We start from the raw sequence: 15710 nt of genomic DNA, 5'->3' as shown, positions 1-15710 counted from the left end.
GATGAATGCTCTAGGTCTGACACCCATCCAAATATCAAGCTATGAGATCAAGAGAGTCCAGGATGGGATCTCTGATACTTACTTTCTCCTGAGTCAGCAGGTCCAGAAAGGACTAAATACTGATGGGTTGACATTCATAGGCAGTCCAGAAACCATAACTGTCTGGGCCAGTTGGGTGCGATGAGGATGACTTGTGCTTTGTCATGATGAATCTTTCACAGAACCTTAGGTAGTAGCGGGATGAGAGGTAAGTCATGACAGGAATGTCCACTGCCACAGAGTCCTGACCCTGTACTGCTCTGGAACAAGAAGTTCAACTTACGTTGTTCATCTGGGAGATTAACGGGTCCCAAGATGGTGTCCCCCACTAAGCGATGCGATGTTCATGATGCTCATGTTCATGAACTGAATTCATGATGTTCATCACTGAATTGCGTAACTCTCACTCGTGATCAATGACCAAACGCCTGCTGAGGCCTTCCACCAGCGAGTTCTGAGTACTTGGGAAGTACATTGCAGAAACTGTGATGTGGTTCCAGATACACTAATTCCATAAATTGACCAACTCTACACACAGTGGGAGAGAGAGAGAGAGAGAGAGATTGTCATGTTGGGCGTCAGTGGTAGGAAAGGTATGCCAATGCACACGTGTTACTCACTTGCCCATTGTTATAGCCCTCCAATTGTAGGAAAATAGGCTAGAGCTCAGCAAACTCGACGTCAGAAACACGCAGGGATGGCATCACTGTTAGGTTGCAACTCAAGCGTCCCATCAAAAGTAACCTTTAGTCAGTGGATGAGGTTGGATGGCTGCCATAGAGGTGGATGGGGCTGAATACCTTGGCCTCTGCACTCCTTGATGATTATGTGGCAGTTTGTATAAATCGTTCCTGGTAGAAAGGCTGTGGAAGAGGCCTTGGCTTATACCTGTTTATGATGTTTTCTCTTCATAGCTAGGGTATAAATTCCCAGGGAGCGGAGGGTTGTTGTGGTGTCTTAAGTATAAAGACTCATTTGTTTTATTGTTAAAGAGGTTGGTTTAATTGAAGGGAAAGTCCTTGATGGTATTCTGAACCTCCCTGGAGAATGCCACGGAATGAAGCCATGACACTCGCTGCATTACTTTTGTGGTCAATGTAGATCTTGATATGGTATCCACCAGGTCCACTGTATCTTGCAGTGAGGTTTTAGTCACAAGTCTACCTTCCTCAACAAGGGCTTGGAATTGGCCTTGTCCACCTGGAAAAGTATCGTCTGTGAACTCCAGGAACTTAGAGCAATTCATAAAAATCACAGTTCGCTAACAGGGCCTGTTAGTCAGAGATTCTGAACTGGAGGCTGGTGGATGTAAATACCTTCCTTCCCTGAAGGTCCAGGTGTTCAGCTCCCTTGCCTGCAGGGGTGATCTTATGGTGCTGCTGCTTGTACTACTAGGGAATAGGGGGCAAGGTGAGTAAACAAGAATTCTGCTTTCACAGGCAAAAAGTAATTTTTCTCAGGCCTTTTAGAAGTAGAGGTACATGTTACTGGTGTATGCCTTACCACTCTAGCTAGTTCCTTAATGGCCTCATTCACCAGAAAAGCTACCCTATTGGATCTGTTGGGCTGCAGGATCTTCGAGACACGTGCTGTGTATCTTGTACTACTTCTAATGGAATATGAAGTTCTGCAATAGTTCTTGACATTGCCTATGCTCATCTGGTGGGGATGGTGAAGATGGGGCAATTGCATCATCGGGTGAGGAACACAATATACAAGTTGGTACTGCTGGTGCCAGCAAATGTGGCTTGTTGACTTCCTCCTCCAGGTACTCCTGTGGACTCCTGTGCTGCTGTCTAGAAGGAAGAGGGGGATGATATGACTCTGGTAGAGTGCACTGATCTGGTGTGTCATGCATAAGAATCCCATGGACCCAACAGAACCAGTATGAAGGATGAAAAACTAGTTGGGTGGGGGCCGCAAGGCATTGGGTACCAGTGATTTCTGGGAGGGTAACCATGCTTGAGTGGAGATTGAGCCCTAGAAACTCTCAAACCTGACTGGTCTAACCTCCCTGGGCTGTGGAGGCGATGGTCCACTCTGGACATTGGATTCAGCCAATAAGAAAGCTGGATCCAGCTCCATCAGGGATACTGTTGTTGTCAGTGGGAGGAAGCTCCAGCCTAGGGACTGTCTAGGGGAGTAAATCCTTATTAGGGTGGTATCCTTTTCTGGGGTCAAAGTGACCCTCAGAAGGACAGGGACTAAAAGAGGAGGGCAAAGAACTTCCAGATTAGTTTATGTCTCCATTGATCCCAGAATACAAGGGGTCCCAGTTGACGGTTCTGCTGTACCAGACTTAGTGGTTGGCGGGTCCTTATGGGGCCAAGTCGGTACTATTGCAAAGAGCGAGAGTCTTGTCTAGAGCTCTTGGTAGGTCCTGGCAGATATCGGTCCTTCGGCTTGCTAGAGGTCATCGTCTGCACTGGAGCTGCTACCACTGGAGCTTTGCTTCTGTGCACTCTCTCTTCACATTTGGGAGGCTTAGGCAGACCTAAATCTTTGGGACCTGCATGCAAAGACTCACCTGACCTGGAAGGAGTCAGAGAAGCATCCCTTCTCCTGGAAGCAGGTTTAGAGGGGGACCTGTTTTTAGGTCTGTGAAAGTGCCTCTTATTCTCATGAGAAGCCCGAGATGGTGGGTCTTCAGGATTTATCTGATCCAGCTTCTGTTACAGAAAGCACAAAGCTTGAAGACTGCTTCTGATGTACAGGGTGGTCTCCCTGATATGGATCTGACTGGAGTCATGTGGCCTTCTCCATGAAGGGCTTCCTCACTTGGAGCTTTCATCTCTCTTGGGTCCAGGGTGGGAAGGAACAACAGATATTACACTGGCAGAGACATGCCTCCTCTAAGGCAGTATAGGCAGCCCCGGTGGTCGTTGCTGACAGAGAAGCTGTGAGGACAAGAGAGAGTTTTAAGTCCCAAAATTTTGGGCACAGTCCTACTCCCGGGAAGAGAGAGACAGACAGGGTCCCTAAGATGGGGAAAAAAACTAAGTTTCTCTATGTAAAATTTAAAACAAAAACAACAACAACAAAAAACACACAACAAAAACACTAACAAACTATGTACAATTACATTTGCAAAGGTAAAGGTGAGGTGAGAATAACTCTGGGCACAGAGGACTCCGATTCAGGCCATGCGGAGGTAAGAAGGAAATAGAGAGGCGGTCAGTCTGTACTTTGCTTTATACTCTTCGTGCTAAGCACGGGGAGATCCAGGGTGCAGGACCAATGGATACTACTGGAAAGATTTTTCTGGTCTCAGGTGTACGAGATGCATGCATACCGACATGTAGAATATACAGAGGGACCAGCACTCAAAGAACTGAGAGATTACAGGTGCTGGTGCTATTACCTTCCCATAACTGCTAACCTCACAGTAAAGTAGTGTAGTGTATTTTTTTCCACACGACATAAGCCATCAGCTAGAATTGTTAAATATATTTTAAATATTCATTTTTAGAAAAGGATTCTTATTGGTTTCAGAAAAGGAAGCATCTTTTGATTTAAAAAAAAAAAGTGTTCATCACAATGTTTCTGGGCTCATGTACATAAATTATTAAAAATAGCACTAATAAGATAGCCTATATCTAACTAAATCTAAAGAAACAATTTCTCAATCAGTTATAGACAGATATGTCCCACTAAGCCATAGACAGAACATCTAATGTTTATACAGTATTATTCCTTTGACATATGTGAAGCTGACTCATCTAGTCCATTCGTCTTCAGGGGACGATGAATGCAACAACTCCACCAGCAAGAAGGCGCAAAAGGGGACACTCTTGATCACAACAAAGATGTAAATTTAATTTCCATACTGGATCGCCAATCTTGAAGCAAAATGTGGTGAGTTATATAGGCAGAGTCTGAGGTTACCTGGAATGGGTCCATAGTTGTTACAGCAGTCATGAGAGCCCAAGTCAACTACAAGGATATGTCATCCAAGAAATGTAAGGTGCAGTAGGACAACCTATGCATCATTGGTATTCTTAATGTAACCATATTCCACGACTCAAACACAAGGTTAATATTCTCAAATGAAACTATTATTGCATAAGAAAAGCACCTATACCTGAAGTCATAGACAAATAGCTAGAATACCCCAAGGAACACTCTTAATTCAAACTGAACTAGGTCACTGCCTACAGAGAGTTGAATTAACTAAGACCTTGATGTATCATCCACTCATGTATTTATACTGCACCCATCAGATATCTGTTCTAAAAGAAAGTCAGACGCCTCTCTCATGATAGATGGTGATCAATTTACTAGTGAACAACTCTGCACTGAACAGCATGGACTGAGTAGTGTCCCAATCAGCCAGTGCCCTAGGCTTCTGATGGGAGACCTGTGGAATTGCTGACAAAGTATCACACACCTGGTCTGCACCTGAAAAGAGCATCCTTCTTGCTTCTTTTCCCACCATAAGCTCTACAACAGGGGTCATAGCATCGAAGTTCTCAGAAGCTTTGACACTATTTTACTTCATAGGAAAAAAGATTTGTCTCTCACAAGAGGACTGGGAGAACTGGCTCCAATATTAGAGATATATAATAATTATGGATGCAATTTTTACTGAAAGTTACGGGCTTCTTACGGAGGTCTGAAGTGATCGGGGTGTGACACAGGACTACTAAAGAAGCAAAAGCAATGCTTAGACTTATGGATGCTGGAAAAAGAACATATTAGAACAATTATGCATTACATTTCCTGAAATATATGGTGTTTAGGAGCATCACAACACACAGCCACCACTTCTGGCTCTTTCCTACTGTTGGCAAAAGCAATCTTGGAGCACTAGATCATGTATTTTATTTTCACATACAAGTAATCTGGAAACCCCAGCATTTGAATTTTTGCCCTTTGGAGAGAGAGGAGGAGGTAAGGGAGTAGAAGGATTGAGAGGCAGGAAGAACTGTGGTGCAGTGCTCCCCCCAATTACATAGCTAGAACACAGACATCAAGCAAACATGGAAGTTATAATTTTACTCCACGTTTCCCCACTAATTTAGGGTCCAGCCCTCCTGGTGGTGGATGCCAGACTAGGGTGAGGAAAACTGATTCACTGTGGGATATCTTCACTGCAAAGACGGTCATAGCTATGGTGAAATGAGTGGATAGCTCCCTCAAAGCCTCCCACCTTTCTTCTTTACTCGCCCCTAATAGATCCAGTTGCAGAAATAGCTTTCAGATATCGGACTATAGGCTCAAGCAGCAATCTACCCAGCCAAGCATATTTTCCCTGTCCTCACAAACACTCAGTCCAGCTGTAAGCACATGTCATGGTCTCAAGGAACATGTCCTCTGCTCCACCTGTCCATGAAAAGGAAGCAAAAACAGGAGCATGCTAAAAAGAAAAACTAAAGAAAGATGAAAATACACAAAAAGCCAAAGGGGAAAAAAGAACAAACAAAAATATAGGGGAGGGGAAGGAGAGAGAGAGAGAGAGAGAGAGAGAGAGAAAATGGACAGTGCGGGGAGAGGGGGGGAGAAAATTGGTAGCAACTAAATCAGGGCCCTCCACAAAGGGACAAGTGGTGTCATCCCCATCTGCCAATACATTGAAAGGAGTGGAGTGGGAATTAATAAAAAAAAGTTTGTTTTAAAAGAGAAGTAATAGAATCCATGACTTCCATAACAAAAATCTCTGCCTGAGAATGCTGCAAGTTCCTTACCATCAGACTCATTCACCTTTTCTTCAAAGGGAAAAGATGTCTCCAGAACTACATTTCCCAAATTGGGGGAGGCTACAAAACTGCATCAAAAAGGAGGCTTTGATTGCTACTCAGCAAATTCTAATTATACTCAAGTTCCTTGCAGATCAGTACAGTTTTGTTTAGGTTAATCATTTAGCAGTCTAAGGCCATTACGAAGAGATATGAGTTGTCTTCTCTAGGGAGGCATATTTAGCAAACAACCTAACCTTATAAAACGAAGAGAATTGTCTAAATGGGCCCCACATAGCTTTCAAGTTAAAAATTTGAGTTGAAACAACATACTTCAAATAGCAACTAATAAATTACAGCATGAATTATGTTCTCTCAGCAAGTGGAAGAATTCATCATGTTAAATAAAAGCTTTTTTCCCCTACACCAAATATGCTAATTTCTGGATCAGAGCAAGTTATGTTTAGCAGTCAAGTTATTCCTTTCTGAAACTGGCTAAAATTGAAGCACTAACTGACCATTACACCAGCACTGTTATAATTCACTTACCTATTTTGTTTGACCACAGGAATGTCAGCACCTTTAGGAACCAGCTCTTTTACTTCTGTTGTTCCAAAATTTTCCACAGTGATCTGTTTAAAAGTAAAACGCAGAGTACACTTCATTTACTGTTCCAAAAGACCATTTCCCTCAATTCAGGGCAGGTCTACACTACTGCCTAAGTCGATCTAACTTACGTTGCTCGGGGGTGCAAAAAAGCACCCTCTCCCCGAGCAACACAAGCTGCTCACACTGGTGCTATATCGGCAGGAGATGCTCTCCCACCGACGTAGCTTACGCTTCTCGATGAGGTGGAGTAATTACGCCAACGGGAAAGCACAGCACGTCTTCACCAGATGCCCTATAGAGGCGCAGCTGCACTGATGTAGCGCTGTAGTGTAGACTTGCCCTCAGCCATGGGCAGTGTTTCACAATCAGCTTAACATTAAAATACCAACTGAATGCAAAATTCTAATAGGAGAGCAGCTAGTGTTTTTGGTAACATATATTCTGCTAGAGGTAAACATAATGGATAGTTAAAGCGACATGTAAAATACTTAATAAAAATTCAAAAGCTTACCGTAAAGTTGAGACAAAATGTCTCCTCTATGTCATCTTCTGGATAGTCCAGTAACTGCTGCATACTTCTGCAAAACAATACATTTTGTCTTCATCTTAATGCATTGAAAAATTAACATATGTTGAGTATGTGTTCTCAGTATTTTGTCAGTTCTGTATCTTTCTACAGTTATCTTCTTTGGATTTCTCACTTAGATGACTAGCATTTAGAAGTGCAAAGTTAGGAAACCCTCCACTGATTCATGTTTCATTTAAGTTGAAATGCAGCACAAAGCTTAGTAAACATTTTCTTGTTTTCCCTTCATTTCTGAGAGGCCTTAATTCCTTCCAATTGTCTACTCTAGAAGCAAGGTGAGAGGGTTCTTATTTTGGAGTTGGAAAGGAGCAAGAGGGCTCACAGAATGGGAAAAGAGGTAGGGTACTGAGAGAAGTAGAATGATAGCAGCCTGATCCTTTGTCTCAGTACCTTAAATATATGTTTCAATACTGTTTATGGAGTAAGTGAAAAGTCTATAGAAGAAGAAAATATTTAGTAATAAAAGGCAAGTTCTACAAAAAGTCTCTCACTGACTTCAATGGGAGCTCAGAGAGCTCAGCATTTCAAAAATCCATTCAAGCTTACTTACGAAACTAAATATAGATTTAGGAGCTTAAACTTTAGGTCCTCTTTTTAAACTTTGCAATGGGATTTATATTGTTGAATTCTGATTCCTCATTTTGCTATGACCTTATATGCTATTACATTTCTTAAAATATTTTCTCTAACTCTTCTTCATTCCTAGCAATCTGGCTTTAGACCTAGGCATAACACAAAAGACGGCAGATATTCCTTTGGTTGATGGAAGATGGCAGAGCTGCAATCCAAAAATATATCTTAATCTCCCTTAATTGCCTGGCACATGTCAAACAGAGGTGGATGGGAACATGGGACACTACAGTTATGAGCCATTGAGGAAAATGTATAATAGCCCATCAAGCACCTTTGGATCCTCCTCAAAAGAGTATGATTTGCCAACTGATCAAAATGTTCTGTTTTATTTTTGTTTAATGAAGATGGGAACAATATACATACAATACATTAAAAATAAATGGTCTTCTCTGAATTTTCTGGTTTCAAATACTCCAAAAATTGATATTAACTATATATCCTCAAATGAAAAAAAGTTCAAATTCATAACATGTACTTGTTTTTGAAATATGCAAATCAATATGTCCTCATTAGAAACTGAAGAAATTGCCTAAAACTGAGATTATGTTCAAAGTAAGATGAGTTATAGTTACAACACACACATCTGAACCTAAAAATTTCAAAATTTGTGGACATTAAGTTCCAAACAGGAAAGAATTCTTAATCCCAAAACTAAGCATCTGAAAGTAGGGGTTTATAAAACAGTAGTGTAAATCCAAACTCAACTTTTAGCCTAACGGTATTATTCTAGTTAGAGCTTTTTGTCTATTTATTGAGATATTATTTATTCAATTTCTTGTACATTACATGAAACTACATAGTGCATTTAATAAGAACGATGATACACTGGTTATCCTGTCATTCAATTTATATCGGCTCACCTGCCAACATCAGGCATTAACTCTTTTAAGTCATCTAGAGAAGGCTTCTTATTCAACAGCTTCTTGTACAAAGCCAAGGGGAACTGAAGGTCTACAATAGTAAAATTATATATTGCGAGCCCACAGACAACACCAATCAAATGGAACAAGTCACTGTCTTCAAAGGTCTATGATGAACAGAAAATACAAGAGTTAAGAGTTAAAACATTTGTCACCTGAAAAAAAGAAAAAAATGTTCAGATTTTTAATAGGTTTATATTCTATTTCATTTACATTTCCTATAAATAAAAATATAATCTTATTTCACAGATATTGTTAAAACAGGTACGTTTTTAACCAGTTGAGTAAGACTGAAATCCAAGGAGAAAAAACGGTTACCTAACCTTTCATAACTGTTCTTCAAGATGTGTTGCTCACGTCCATTCCATTCTAGGTGTGTGCACGCCCATGTGCACAGTTGTCGGGACTTTTGCCTTAGCGGTATCCGTAAGGCTGGCTGTGGTGCCTCCTTGAGTGCTGCGTTCATGCATCGGTATATCAGGCGCCACTGGCCCTACGCCCTCTCAGTTCCTTCTTGTCAGCAACTCCGAGAGGGGCAGGTAATGGAATGGACATGAGCAACACTGTGACCTGTCTTTCCATATTTTTTATGGAAATATGCTTATGATATGAATGACAAAACTGAGATATACTTCATGCAAGATGGCTCATGTGAGCTATCACTAGAAAGGTTATGATTAACTGAATGCGATTATCCTATTTGTATGCATGTATCATTTCTGTATCTGAAATTAGGAATATTGACTTTATCTGTATTTCAACTATGTTACTGTGGGTGACGGCCACTGCCAACACTTCAGGTACAACAATGGAAAAGCCAGACAGGGCGGATGGCCCATCAACAGGGACAATGGACTGTAAAAGAGCTTAGTCTTCCTGTGAAGAATGGCTACAAGGGTACAGAGTCAGGTGATCTTGTCACCTGATACTAAAACATTATCTGGGACTTCTTGTAACTTTCCACCGTAAGGGACAGGGAGTCAAACTAGAAAACAAAAGACTCCCGCTTTATGCAAATCCTATTTAAGGGTGGGGAGTGAGGTAATCCTGGTCGTCAGTTCTCCCCTGCTACCCCACCCAAGATGATTGCTAGAAACAACTAAGACTGAACGGGGGAAAGAACTGGGTCCAGGCTGGAAGGGTGTCTGGTCTGTGAAGAAGATTATTAGAACCACATTTAGGGTGAGAACTCACATGTAACCAGTGTATTAAGCTTAGTTTGCGTGCTCTGTTTTATTTTCTTAGTAAACTGCCTTGTTCTGTCTGCTACCTCCTTAACTACTTAAAATACACCTGTTATAGTTAATAAATTTATTTCTGGTTTATAATACAACCCACTTTATATGATTTCTAACGGGGGGGAGGGGGGGGGGCGAGAAATTGTGCATACCATCTTCCACATTGAGAGAAGAGGTGAATATACTATATCTTTGGGTCTGTACTCCAAGGGAGGTGGACATCTGAGTGCTGGAGCAAGTCCCTTAAGCTGAGTCTTCCCAGAGGTGTCTGTGTGTTTTACAGGAGCTTTTAAGAGCCTGGCTCAGCAAGACAGGTTAAAGGGGGCCCATGCTGGCAGAACAGGGTAGACTCTGTGGTATCTCAGCACACCAGGTGACTTGCCAAGGGGTCCAACCCATTACAGTACACGTCTCAAGGAACAGTTATGAAAAGTAGGTAGCTGTTTTTTCTTCTTCAAGTGTTTACTCATGTCAATTCCATTCTAGATGACTCACAAACAGTATTCCTGGAGGTGGGCTCCGAGTTCACAGTTGAGCGGCTTGTAATACCACTCTACCGAAGCCAGCGTCATCTCGGGCTTGCTGGGTAAGCACATAGTGAGATGTGAACATATGGATGGACGACCACGTGGCAACCCTGCAGATATCAGAAATTGGCACACGGGCCAGGAAGACCGCCACCGAGGCTTGTGCTTTAGTTGAGTGGGCGGTTACGATCACTGGTGGAGGCACCTTTGCCTGATCATAGCAAAATCGGATGCAGGCTGTGATCCAAGATAAAATTCTCCGGGTGAACACTGGATGACCTTTCATCCTATATGCCACCGCAACGAACAACTACGTCAACTCGCAAAATGGCTTGGTCCTCTCAATGTAGAAGGCTAGTGCTCTCCTGACATCTACGGAGCTCAACCTACATTCCTTCTCAAACGTATGAGGCTTTAGGCAGAAGACTGGCAAGAATATGTCCTGGCTTGTGTGAAATTGGAAACCACCTTCGGCAGGAAAGCCGGATGCGGCTGCAACTGGGCCTTGTCCTTGAAGAACACCGTATACAGCAGCTCCAATGTAAGTGCCCTAATCTCAGAGATCCTTCGGGCAGAAGTTATCGCCACCAGGAATGACATCTTCCAGGAGAGCAGAAGAAGGGAACAGGATGCCAAGGGCTTGACGGGAGTTTTCATGCGCCACGCAAGTACCAGATTCAGGTCCCACGGAAGGACTGGGACCCAGACTTGGGGGTAGAACCATTCCAGACCTTTTAAGTACCGGACCGTCATGCTATAAGTGAAGACCGATCTGCTGTGGAACAGAGGGTGAAAGGCAGATATAGCAGCCAAGAGGACCTTAACTGATTAAAGGGACAAACCCTGGAGCTTGAGATGCATAAGGCAGTCCAGGATCAGCTGCAGCGAGGCCTGCTCAGGCTAACCACTTGGGACGAGGCCCAGCACGTGAATAGTTTCCATTTGGTGAGGTAGGTTGCTCTAGTGGAGGGCTTTCTATTCCTCAGTAGGACCTGTTGGACTCGGGTCGAACATTCCCACTCCTCAGTAGTTAACCATGGAGCAACCAAGCTGTGAGGTGGAGTGCTGCCAGATTTGGGTGCAGGAACTGGCCATGATTCTGTGACAGGAGATCCGGCCAGTGGGGCAGTGGAATTGGGATCATCACTGACAGGTCCATGAGTGTGCTGAGCACCTTTGCTGGCGAGGCCAAACCAGGGCTATCAGGATAATCTTGACTTTGTCCTGCTTGATCTTCATGAGGACTTTGTGAAGCACTGACACCAGTGGGAAAGCTTACATCAGAGCCCCCAACCAAGGAAATAGAAAGGTGTCCAACAGGAAGCCCTTGTTGACCCCCCCAAAATGAGCAGAACCAGTGGCACTTCCTGTTCTGGCGAGTTGTGAACAAGTCCACCTGGGAAGATACCCACTTTCGGAAGATCTGCTCAACCACATCGGGGTGGAGAGACCATTTGTGGCGAGACGAGAAGGTTCTGCTGAGACGATCTGCCAACATGTTCCTGGTTCTGGGGAGGTGCGTTGCCATGATATGAATGGCATGCTGCACGCAAAAAAAAAAGATGAGAAATTCTGTCTGTGAGCCCAACAACCATCTGGGAAAAACCAAGTTAAAGCCTTAGTAATACTAATAATAACTAACATTGCATGCATGAAAAAAATCTGAGGGTTTCCTGGCAGAGAGCAGATGGCCTGGCTCTGCCCTGCTTGTTGATATAAAACATTGTGGTGGTGTTGTCAGTCAGGACTCGAACCACTTTGCCTTTTAACTGGGACCAAAAAGTCTGGAAGGCCAGGTGAACAGCTCTGAGCTCCCTGACATGTATGTGGAGGGAGCGGTCGACCGCTGACCAGCGGTCGACCGCTGACCAGCGGCCCTGTGTACTGACCTCGCCCAGGTGGGCTCCCCAGCCTAGGTCCTAGGCATCGGACACCAGAGTTAGCGACGGGGATGCACAGGGAACTCACTACAACACCGATGCGGGATCCTGCCATCACGCCAGTGATGCCCAGATGTGGCCCGACATGTTTACTACCAGGTCCAGGTCATGCCTGTTTTATTGGAAACCTGGGAGGTGGGCGGGCACAAGCCCGCCCACTTCTAAAGGCCCCTCCCCCAGCCTAGCGGGAGGGACCACTGGACCCAGGGACCAAATGAATGCGGGGAACAACAAATGAGAAAGCCAGGGAGTGAGGTGAAGGTCATAGGTTTAAAACGAGGGTATCGGATGGGGGCACCGAGCAGAGAACCTTGTCGTGCCTGTTGGGGATTTAGACCAACGCCAACCACACCTGCCGCAGCCGGAGGTGGAGCCAGGCATGACGGACCACGTAAGTACAAGCAGCCATGTGGCCTAGCAGCCGTAGGCAAGTACAGGCAGTGGTGAGCGGGTGGCCCCTCACATTTCATCTGACATGACTCGGAAACAGGTCTCTGGAAAGAATGCCCTAGCCTGTGTGGAATCAAGAACCGCCATGATAAACTCTATCCATTGCACTGGTACGAGGGTCGATTTATTTTTGTTCATTAACAGGCCCAGGTCGTGGCATGTGGACTGCACCAGATTGAGGCTGCTCTGCACTTGATCCTGCGATCTGCCCTTGATGAGCCAATCGTCGAGATAAGGATAGACCTGGATCCCAACACCGCAGGTAAGCAGCTACCGGGGCCATGCATTTTGTAAAGACCCATGGGACCAAGGAGAAGCCAAAGGGGAGCACTGTGAACTTGAAATGGTGCTGGCCCACCATAAAACGGAGGAAATGTCTGCATCCTTGGAAGATAGAGGTATGGAAATAAACGTTTTTCAAGTCAATAGTGGCGTACCAGTCTCCTGGATGCAGGGAAGGAATGATGGAGGCCAGGAACACCATGCGAAACTTCAACTTCTTGAGGTACTTGTTGAGTCGTTGCAGGTCCAGAATCGGTCACAGGCTCCATTTTGCCTTCGGGATCAGGAAATAGCGGGAGGAAAAACCTTTCCCCCTCATCTCCCGAGGGACCTCTTCCATCACCCCCAGTTGTAGGAGACTGTTTACCCCCTGAACGATGAGTTGCTCGTGAGAAGGGTCCCTGAAGAGGGACAGGGAAGAAGGTGGCCGAAAACTGAAGAGTGTAGCCCAGCGACACAATTTCTAGCATCCAATGGTCTGAGGTGACTCTCGACCAGGCCAAACGGTAGGCATGAAGACAGTTGAGGAAAAGATGGGGAAGAGCCAAGGAGGTGACTGGGGCGTCGCTCTCGAGTGTACCCTCAAAACGCCTGCTTCTGGCCCCCATGGTGTTTCACTGGGCCAAGTTGTGAACAGGAGGAGGAAGGGCAACGGCGACTAAACCCAGCGTCCCTTCTCCTCGTAGATCCATGCCGAGGCTGCCGGAATGACTTCCTCACAGACTGAGTTGTATGCATCCCCTGGGGACGGAGGGTGGCCCGAGTATTCTTCAGACCTTGCAGCTTTGCATCCATCAGAAAACAGTCTGACTCCATTGAACGAAAAATCTTGTATGGAGGACTGCATCTCCTGGGACAGGCCGGTAGTCGGAAGCCAGGAGCTACGCCTCATGACCACCGCTGAGGCGACCACCCTGGCCGCTGAATTGGCCGCATCCCAGGCCAACTGGAGGGAGCACCGAGCTGCTACGCTACCTTCCTCCACAAGAGCCCCCAACTCTTGGGCCACTTCCTAGGGCACGGAGTCCTTAAACTTATGGAGGGAAGTCCCACAAGTTAAAATTATAATGCCCCAAAAGAGCCTGGTAGTTCACTACCCAGACCTGGAGATTGGCCTTGGAGTAAGTTTTTCTTCCAAAAAGCTCCAGTCTCTTGGCCTCCTTATTTTTGGGGGTGGAACTAGCAGGCCCGTTGGTCCTTTTTGTTGGCCGCCGACATGACCAATGACCCCAGGGGCGGGTGGGTATATAAGTATTCGAACCCCTTGGCAGGGACAAAATACTTTTTCTCAGCCCTCTTGGAAGTGGGCGGGATGGAGGATGGGGTTTTCCAGAGGGCTTTGGCAATGTTCAGAACCCCTTCATGCACCAGGATTGCGACACATGAGGGGGTGGACATGGAGAGCACACTGAACAACTTATCCAATTGCTCCGCTATCTCTTCCACCTCAAGGCCTAAGTTAGTGGCCACCTGTCGGAGCAGGACTTGGTGCTCCTTAAAGTCACCCGGTGGGCTAGCATGGGAGGGCCCCGCCACCCCCTTGTCTGGAGAGGACGAAGACGACTGAACCACTGCGGGAGGGCCCGGGGCATCATTCCCCACAGGGGAAGGGGGTATCAAGGTGGGCATCTGTCCCTCCACCACAGCGCCCACCGGCGCTTCCTGAACCAAACCCGGTGCCAACTGGGGTTTGTCCAATACGGTGACCAAGGACTGGCGAGATGGGGGCATTGGCATAACCGGCATACCCCAAGTGTTCCAGTAAGGCCATTGCACTGGCAGGTCAGCATCGCTGTGGTGTATGCAACTTCCGGAGCCCAGTCATGATGGTGCTGTCTCGGTGAGGGGCTAAACTCTCTCCATGCCAGAGAAATCCTCCTCCGGTGAGCAGGGCACGGCCATCGACGCCTGAATATGGCGGCTCACCATCGCTGGGGGTGACTGGTGTCTTGAATGGTCAGACCAATGCCGGGAGTAGGGGGAGCGGTACTGTGTTGGGGAGCGTCCTCTAGGTCTTGGTGATGGTAACCATTGGCGCGAAGACGACCCATGCCAACTGTAAGGCGACCAGTGCCTCCCTCTGGGTTAGGCCCGGCGCGAGGGTGGAGCCCATGAGCACGGTGCCGGTGACCTGCAATGGCGAACCAGTGACATGGACTGACACAGAGACCAAGGATGCAGCGACAAAGGGCCCTGCCTTGGCTCTGGAGACCGGTGGCACTCATTCACCTTCTGGGAGGCCTTCACAGCTGGTTTGCCCTCGTAGGGCGCCTTCACCAGGTCCATCGCTGCACGCAGTGCCAGCTGTGGTGGGAGAGTCTGTTGCTCTTTGGGCGCCGGGAGCTGAGAGTGCATTGACTGCACCATCAGTCTGGGTCTTCTATCACTCCCTGGAGTTGGTGGCGGATCCCTTAGGGGGGTAGTAGGTCCACTTGGGGGCGTGCCCCCTTGAGGCTCCGGCATAGGCGGGCAACCCGAGCAGGGTCCTTTGTGCAACGCCCCTCGATCCGACTTGCTCAGTGTCAGGTCCCTCTTCTTAGTTTTCTTCTTGGGCACCGGTGAAGGGGATCAATGCCAGGAAGAGTCCGATGCCAGCAGTGCGCTATGCACCGAGGCCGAAGTGCTGGGCGTTGTGTCCAGCCAGGCCGACTCAGAGGCTGGGCAAAGAGCAGCCTCCATGAGGAGGGCCCTCAAGTGAATGTCGCATTCTTTCTGTGTCCTGGGACGAAAGTTCTTACAGCTGCGACACTTCTAAAAAGCTACTGGGGGGAAGCTGTTCTAGACTTGATTTTAACAAATAGGGAGGAACTC

At 46.2% G+C, this 15710-nt stretch overlaps 1 protein-coding gene across 1 annotated transcript in view; it reads right to left on the bottom strand.

The window, feature by feature from the left end:
* HERC4 (HECT and RLD domain containing E3 ubiquitin protein ligase 4) overlaps positions 1 to 15710 on the bottom strand; it is a 90316-nt gene that overhangs the window by 19035 nt on the left and 55571 nt on the right. Inside the window, exons 17-22 of the mRNA XM_029911385.1 lie at positions 15129 to 15242; positions 11640 to 11770; positions 10250 to 10514; positions 8403 to 8569; positions 6835 to 6901; positions 6264 to 6346 (exon numbers count right to left, since the gene is read on the bottom strand). Coding sequence (XP_029767245.1) covers positions 6264 to 6346; positions 6835 to 6901; positions 8403 to 8569; positions 10250 to 10514; positions 11640 to 11770; positions 15129 to 15242 — 827 coding nt within the window. The remainder of the gene's footprint in view (positions 1 to 6263; positions 6347 to 6834; positions 6902 to 8402; positions 8570 to 10249; positions 10515 to 11639; positions 11771 to 15128; positions 15243 to 15710) is intronic.

This window comes from Terrapene carolina, unplaced genomic scaffold (assembly GCF_002925995.2).
Source record: "Terrapene carolina triunguis isolate 2854851 unplaced genomic scaffold, T_m_triunguis-2.0 Scaffold95, whole genome shotgun sequence".
In the NCBI taxonomy this organism is placed as follows: Eukaryota; Metazoa; Chordata; order Testudines; family Emydidae; genus Terrapene; species Terrapene triunguis.
This window is presented reverse-complemented; position numbering and strand designations above follow the sequence as displayed.